The sequence below is a fragment of the Anguilla anguilla genome, chromosome 4 (assembly GCF_013347855.1).
Source record: "Anguilla anguilla isolate fAngAng1 chromosome 4, fAngAng1.pri, whole genome shotgun sequence".
NCBI classification, from domain to species: Eukaryota; Metazoa; Chordata; class Actinopteri; order Anguilliformes; family Anguillidae; genus Anguilla; species Anguilla anguilla.
Window position 1 is genome coordinate 5,988,583 of NC_049204.1, and position 8,571 is coordinate 5,997,153.

At 54.0% G+C, this 8,571-nt stretch overlaps 1 protein-coding gene across 6 annotated transcripts in view; it reads right to left on the bottom strand.

The window, feature by feature from the left end:
- celf5a (cugbp, Elav-like family member 5a) overlaps window positions 1-7,765 on the bottom strand; it is a 43,084-nt gene extending 35,319 nt beyond the window's left edge. For all 6 annotated transcript variants that reach the window (XM_035416177.1, XM_035416176.1, XM_035416175.1 and 3 more), the window contains exons 1-2: window positions 7,706-7,765; window positions 1-109 (exon numbers count right to left, since the gene is read on the bottom strand). The exon at window positions 1-109 is cut by the window's left edge and continues 20 nt beyond it. In XM_035416177.1, the coding sequence (XP_035272068.1) occupies window positions 1-109; window positions 7,706-7,763 (167 nt within the window). In that variant the 5' untranslated portion in view covers window positions 7,764-7,765. The remainder of the gene's footprint in view (window positions 110-7,705) is intronic.
- Between the last annotated feature and the right edge of the window lie 806 nt (window positions 7,766-8,571).

Genomic DNA, 8,571 nt, shown 5'->3' on the forward strand with positions numbered 1-8,571 from the left:
CCTCTTAGCACGGTGCACTCCTCGATGACTCCGTAGGGCTCGAACAGGCGGTACACGTCCTCCTCAGTCTGCTGTTTGTTCAGCATCCCCACAAACAGCTTCCTGTCTTCTGGAACAAAAAGCAGGCGAGGGGTTAAAGTGGAGCTCCGGCCGGTCCACAGCTACATTAAAAAAAGCGTTATTAACTCTTTATTAACTCTTTATTAACGCTTTATTAACTCTTTGAAGAGCAGGGTATTTTTTTTTAAATGTCAGCGTTCTAGAACTCCGCTGCTTTCAGTCACCAGCAGCGATTGTGACATCAGCATTAGAATGTTCAGTCCCGAACATTCCAATCGCATATTTGTGACCTCACACCTGAAAGGGCGTAAGGATGCATCTTGAGTTCCGCGGGCCGGCTTGCAGAACGTCACGGCCCATTGTTCCCGAAAATCTGCTCCGTCAGCATCTTGCTGCCATGTCACCCACTGGGTTTTTTTTTGGGTGTTTTTTGTTTTTTTTTTGTGTTTTTTTAAGCCTGCCTTTTTTTAAATTCTAGTGACAATTGGGCTCGTTCATACCCTGCCGTCGTGGGCGCTAGGCCCAAGGCCGCACGCGAAAGTGGCGACACTCCGGCCCGGAAGCGCTGGCTCCGGCGTCGGGGAGCCGAGCGGTTCTCCGACACACCGCTCGAGTCAGCCGCCGTAGGCAGCCCCGCGAAGCCCCGCGAAGCCCCGCGAAGCCCCGCGAAGCCTCCGCAGCCGAACCCTGAACGCCGCTCCGCACCAAGCGTTCGTTTCGGACTCTTTTTGTTCCGCCTAGTTACCGCCGTCGCGGTCTTTTCGCCGCGAGCGAAGCGACGTTCAGAGTCCCCCTTCCCAAACGACGCGCTTCCACGGTGTCAAGCCAGGGAACAAACGCCGTTCACGCCGTTCGTTTTTGTGCGAAGCGTAACTTCTCAGCAGGGAAGATAAATGCCCTGGTGCTCAGCTCGCACTTTATGTTGGCTTTGCTTTGTGCTCACAGATCCGCTTACAGACACCAGAGGATTGAGTCACGTCTCATTCCCTTTGCCCTGCGACGAGCCAGCCGCGCACACTAGACCTGGGTTAACTGCAACACGCATTTTAAAGTATGCTTACTCTCTACGTGCTGATGAACTTTGACAGCAGTACAGCAGATCACTTAAACGTTTTTAACAAAAAACACATAATTGCCAGATTACATTAATCAACTGTGTTATGCACAGGTGAAAATCCTATAATCTATTAGCTTCGTTTCCAGGTGTCCAAAAAAATTAAGGCATATCTCAAATAATTATTTTACCCAGGTCTGACAGTGTCGCACACAAACTCACACACACACACGTGTACGCATGCGCACGCACGTATGCAGGCACACGCACACACGCACGCACACAAACACGCAAGCACATACTACTGCTCATGACTTCTCAGCTGTGAACTGCACCCAAAAAAGAAGACTGTATAACAATGGAAAATAACAGCAATAGTTTTCGATGAAACCGTTTCCCCTGCTTTGAGTCCGTCCGTCCCCGTCCCGTCCCGCCCCGTCCCGCCCCTTCCCCTCACTCGCGGCCTCTACGCCCGTGCCTGTGGCCAGGCCGGGACGGGCCCCGGGCCGTGACCCCGACCCGATGATATCCATATTTATCATTGCAGCGGGGGGGGGGGGCATCTCGGAATGCAGGACCCCTGGCTGGCTCTCCACCCCCGCCCCCCCGCCCCTCGCACCACGCCCCTTGCGGGACCGCGTGATGCACCTTTCCCATAATCCCGAGCGTCAGAGGCGCGGTCCGGGGGGCGCCTCCTCGCGCCTCCTCGCTCCTCATCGTTACTGGCAGGATCAGAGGGTGCGTCTCCAAACGGGGGCGATGCAATGTGACATCTGTCACGCTGGATTGGAGAGCATTTATCTGCGAGGAGGAGAATCGCTGAACTGGAAAATAAAAGGCCAAGATGGCCCTTCCTTTCGCTCCTGGGGAGGAGTGGGTGGGGAGGGGGGGTGGGCAGGGAGGGGGGGCGGAGTGGGGGGGGGGGAGGGGTGAGGCGGCATTGGGGGTGGTCTGAATTTGACGGTGAAGAATTTATGTTCATTTGCAAAGACAGGGACCCATTCCCTATCTACTACTACTACACACAAACATATCACACACACACAAACACACACACACACCCACGCACGCACGCACACACAAGCACAAACACACACACATGCATGCGCACGCAAACACACACACACACAAACACACACACACCCACATACGCATGCACGCACCCACGCATGCACACACACACACACACACACACACACACACATGCACTGCACTATGCTGTTTTAGCTCGAACCAAGACCTCCTTCAACACCTTTCGATAAAGAACGCTGCAAAAGTCCCTACGAATCGTGCCCTAGTCCTTGAGAGATCCCATACAGGCAAAGGTAATAAACTGGACGCTGAGTTATTATTCTTCCTCAGATTAATATTTATTGCAGTCAGACTATCTCAGGGCTAATCTGGGGCATTCCAGGCGGCGTAGGCGACAGAGGCATTCGTCCTTAGCGTGGAGGCACACTCCAGGGACCGGGATCAAATCTAGACTGTCCCAGGGCCGGCTGCGGCAGGGTAGGAGGCCGGGGTTACACGAAATTCGGTGTGGCGTTGCCCAGTGAGGGCGGGAGAGTTTCAGAGGACAGTGCTCAGGGTTTCACCCTTCACAGTGCGCAACAGTGACCCCTCTGGCCAGAGAGGGGAACTGCAGCCAGTCCGCACCCCACGGAGTGAGCCCTACGGTTCTCAGGGGTACAGACAGGGGGGGGGGGGGGGCTAAAGAAACAGAGGATGCCAGCCCACACTTGAGGAGGACACGCATGTCATCCCCAAAATCGGAGAACGTCACAGAGATGGGACCGGCCTGCAAGTATGACGTGGACGCTTTAATTTGGGGAAAAAAAGAAATACGTCATTAAAAAAAACTGTCTTGAAGAAAAGGGGAGCCATCGCACACCCCGTATGTGAGATCTCTCGACCGTTACGGCGGCTATTTTGGCGGAACTTGACGGAGCTTCGCTTTTTCGAACGAAAACGAGTCGAGGTTATCGGGAATTTTTTCCGCGCGCACGTGCCAGGTTTGTTTGAGAACCTCAGCCCGTCCCGCTGCTGTCCAGTAATGGCGGGAACGGGGGGGGGGGGGGGGGGCAGGGGGGCAGAGGACAGGCACGGATACCGCGCGCCCGCCGGGGCCACGTTCAAAGCCCCCGTTTTTTTTTCGACGCCGGCACCGGGGGGCGAGAGTTCGCCGAGTTCCTTTCCGCTCGGAGGGCCGCGGCGTTTGAAGGCACATCTAACGGCCGCATGAAAATTCATCACCTACAAGCACCCCCCAATCCCCCCCCCCACACGCGGCCCTCCCCTCCCCAAACCCCCCGCCCCCACCCCCCCACTCCACTCCGCTCCGCACAGCCTGGCCTGCAGTTGAGCCTTTCAAACAGAATGGCATCTTGGGACGTTGTGGCTATGACTCATCCCCCCGAGACCCCCGGTGCCTGGCACACGGCGTGCAATCCCACGCAGAAAGGAACTCACACGCACACTTAATAAATAAGTAAGCACATTTAGGGGCAACCCCCCCCCCCCCCCCCGATTGATGATAGGTTCTCCCAGAAACAGCGCTGCTGAATGATTAACAAGGCAAAGAGGGCTAATGTTGTTATTTAAAACCTCCAGCTACACAAGAAAGGAAAGCAAGGCCAACCGCTCAAGACTGGGATTGTATTACATTGTATTTATTAACCGTGCTGGGCTGGATTTCATCGGTCACGCACTACAGCGCAGTAGACCAGCTGCGTGTCATCCAAGACCCGCTGCTGGAATCCCTGTAGAAAATCTCTTTCGCTCGCATGCCTATTTCGGGGCGTCCGTAGACAGTGATGTCATTTTTGCGGTTATGACGTCACCCATCGGTAAGTCCCCCTGCCCCGTGAAAATCATTCATTATTTTCAATTTTTATGGATAATAGCCAAATAAAGCGAATCAAGAATTCGAGACGACCGTTTGTCTTTTGAAAAAAAATGCTTGTCACGATGATACATGAAATGCACATAAATAACTGAGAGTTCATCATTTCAGGGTTCGAGAGAGATTTTTCCACGCCACGTACAACTCCTCTATTAATGGTAAAATAAAGTACTATGTATCTATGACTCATGCCATGTACTCCAAGGTTAAATCTCAAGGGTTTACACACAGTGGATGTATTTTTTTTTTTTTTTTTGACAGCTTCCACTGAATAGCAATTGGAGGCATTTCGGGATTATTTCTGTGGAACTCTGTGTGGAATTCTGGGAGGTGGAGAAGGGGAAACTCCTCCACAGTAAGCCCGTGAATTCGCTTCCACGGATTTCAGACACCGAGGCCGTCGGTAACCCAGAGCCTGAGAGGAACGCGCTCGCCGGGGTTTGTACATCACTGATCGTCCACGGCAACCTGAGAATGCGCTCGGAATAAAACGATGAATCTTGTTTGCCCTCTCCTGCATTTTCAACCGTCTGTGTGTGTGAGAGAGAGAGAGAGGGAGAGAAAGAGAGAGAGGGAGGGAAAGAGAGAAAGAGAGAGAGAGCAGGAGAGGGAGAGAGAGTGTGTGTCTGTGTGTGAGAGAGAGAGAGACAGAGAGAGGGAGAGAAAGAGAGAGAGAGCAGGAGAGGGAGAGAGAGTGTGTGTTTGTGTGTGTGTGAGACAGAGAGAGGGAGAGAGAGAGAAAAGGAAAGAGAGAGAGAGAGAGAGAAAAAAGGAAAGAGAAAGGGAGAGAGAGAAGGCTGGTGTGTGAGATGGGTTGCTATGACAACTACTTATACAGCAGGCTGTCAGTCATGTTCCATTGGAGTTTGGAGCTGGGGGGTGGGTGGGCGGGCGGGTGGGTGGGTGGGTGGAAGGGGGGGGGAGGGGAGGGGGGGTCATCCCTCCATCTGCTTGCCAAGTCACAGTGTAAACTCCGCAGTCAGCCACGGAGATAAGGACAAATTATGAACAATATTAAAGGCCCGATAAAGAAGGGAATAATAACGAAGGAATAAATATATTAAAATTAATACGATACCGACGCGAGAGCAAGGCCGCGCGATGAACCGCGCTGTTTTTCCCGTCCCCCCCCCCCCCCGGCGATAAGCGGCCGGCCAGGCGGGGGACGGGTTCGAGCGCCGTGCGCTGTCCGTCTTTATCGCGCTCGTCTGTCAGGACTAAAGAATCGCATTAGTTCAGAATACCAAACACCTACCCCCCCCCCCCCCCCGACCCACCTTCCCCCCACCCCACCCCCCCTCCCCTTATCTCTCAGGTTTTTTAGTTTGAAGACGCCGCAAACCTGCTGGCACACACTGCACCTCACTGGGGGGGGGGGGATTGATACATACAATAAGGGGCCCAGGTACCCACAGGAGAGGGGAACGGCAGACCAGTATAACCTCATCCTGGACGCGTCCAAAGATGTTTTAAAAAATCTGGATATTAGCAAATCATGTTACTCTGTGATACTCCTTTTCCTTTTGTTTCTTTTTTTTTTGGGAACCCTCCCTCTAGCCAGACATGCGATTCCCTTGTAGACGCTTTTCCGGGGGTAGCTGGGGGCTGCCGGGTGCTGACGTGCGCCCCCCACCCTCCCCCCCCATGCCCCGTGTTTACAGGGGTTGCCAGTGGCGTCGCGTGAGCGAGGGTTGCCAGAGCGGGCCCCTGAATAATTACTCCTTTATGTGCTCCGTGTTCACTGCTGAGTGACGGATGGGTTCACATTAGCACCGCCACGCTGGAGCGACACCCCAGAAGACACACATTTACCTTGTGGCGACGAGGGGGGGGGGGAGGGGAGGGGGGGGGGGGGGGGGGGCGGGGGGGGAGTGCTGGGAAACGGGAGCGCTGCTGTGCTTTCATATCCCTAACGATGACAGGAAATGAAATTCTCATTATCGTCTGCGGCCAATCGAGTACATCACCGGCCCGGCGCACAGCCTCTAAAGGGGCGAGGGAATGCGCGAATTTGGGCTTTTTTGGGCACTCTTTTTGAACGGTGCAGTTTTACAATCGCGTGACATCATCTCTGTGAGCTTCATCCAGAGCGACTTGCGAGCTGAAGCGACACGGTACGCATATATATACGATATGCAATACACAGGGCGCAATATACGTTTGGAAGACGAAGATGGTATATTGAACAAAAAATGCAGCTTTACAACAGCAGGGCCTCGCCCAAGATGGAAAACCGTAATCCGCTTCCCTAACCAATACATAACGCATCACCTTGCTTCTTTACAGAAAACTCTTATTGAAAAACTGCACAAATAAATGCCCCACAAACCACAATTACCCAGCCCCCCCCCCACACCCAACCCCCACCCACATATGATCGCTCATCCACTCCCTCTGGCTGGGGTGTGAATTTAAGCTCTCTCTCTCTCTCTCTCTCTCTCTCTGCACAATTGATTTGGGCCGTTCTTGGCCGGGACGGGGGGGACGGGGGGAGAGGGGCAGGCTGCCAAATCCGGGCGGGGCGCGTGACCGCACAGCCTTGCGCTTGATGTTGTCACAAGTTTCATCATCCCGGTGTCAAGGCTGGTCATTCCGTCCGTGGCGGGGATCTATATAAAGCATCAGTATGAATGGCAGGGAGGACTATTCACGGGACCTTGATAGCAGAGCATCAGCACATCCCTCTCTGAGCGGCCCCCTGGGACGCATTAGGCCTCCGCGCTTTAACTCTCAGCCTTTTACTTGGCAAAATAAAATGCAGCGGTCCCAGACCACTTTAATGCTAACCCATTTACACCAACACGCACAGGCGCGCACACACTCCTGCGCACGCACTCACACACACGCAGGCGCGCGCGCACACACACACACACACACACACACATACACACGCAGGCGCACACACACACGCGCACACACACTCCTGCGCACACACGCGCACACACACACACGCACTCACACACACACACGCAGGCGCACACACACACACGCACACACACTCCTGCGCACACACGCACACACACACACGCGCGCACTCACACACACGCAGGCGCACACACACACACACACACACACACACACACACACACACACACACTCACACACACACGCACGTGCGCATACACGCACACTCTTGCACAAGGCACACGCAGTCACACACACGCCGCGTGCACACACACACACACACACACACACACATAAAAATACACGTGCCCACGCTCACAAACACACACCGTCACACACACTCCTGACTACAGAAACGTAAATAAATGAATGCTCACACACACAGACACACATAAACTAGCGCACGACGGACTTACTAAACAAGTACTTGTGAAAGAGAAGGGGGTGAGAGAGGGAGAGAGAGAGAGAGAGAGAGAGAGAGGGGGAGAAAGAGAGAGAGAGAGGGAGAGAGAGAGAGAGAGCGACAGAGAGAGAGAGCGAGAGAGAGAGAGAGAGAGAGAGGGAGAGGGAGAAAGAGAGAGAGAGGGAGGAGAGAGAGAGAGAGAGAGAGGGGGAGAAAGAGAGAGAGAGAGAGAGAGAGAGAGCGACAGAGAGAGAGAGCGAGAGAGAGAGAGAGAGAGAGGAAGACAACTGTTGCGTCATCCCTGTGAAATCCTCTTCCGCAGAGCCGAAGATCAAAGCAGAGAAGCACCAATCACGCGCGGGGTTGCCACGGCGTTACTCACCGCCCTCCAATGTGTCGCCGCGCGTTGCGATCGGATTACACATATCGCGATCGGACATTCTCTCTCTTCTCTTCTCAGCCCCCGAGAACGACGATGGGGTCTGAGAGAGGGAGAGCGCTCTCTCTCTCTCTCTCTCTCTCTCTCTCCTTTCCTCCGTGGGTTTTATTTATTAGGCGCGTCTGCGGCCTGCAGTGCGCGGATTGGCGGTTTCGGTTTTGGCGGTACAGGCACAGGGGCCCCAGCCGGAGGCCCGGACGCCCCATTAAAGGGCCACACGCTGGTTACTGCCCGACTGCACCACATGACGTTTCGGCTGAGGGGGTGCGGGGGGGGGGGGGGACGTAGAGAGAAAGTCTACGCACACCCAAATTTGCAGCAAAGGGGGGAGGGGGGAATAAATAAATAAATAAATAAATAAATAGATAAACAAACAAACAAAGCTGAAAATATCTTAAATATCTCATCTCCGTGCCTCCATACGTCTGAGCGAATTTACACGGGATACGATAACAAAACGTGAAATATCACTCTTGTCCCGTGTATTGGCTTCGACACGCCGCCCCGCCGCCCGTAAATCCGGTAACGGCGGCGTGCCGTCTGTGCTGCCGTACATAAACATTCACAGGACCACGCCGCTATTTATACTGTCTACCTGCGTAATGCCATTTACCATGCAGTCTGGCATTGGCGACGATATGGATTTTTTTTTCTTTCCTCCTTCTTCCGTCCTATTTACCAGCACTGGCTGTACCTCCCCGGCTACACTTTCACCCCCCGAAGATATTCTGGCCCCCGCCCTTTTTGGCCGTGGTTAACACCCCCCCCCCCCCGGCCCGTTTCTTAATTATTTTCTCATCCGTGGGGCG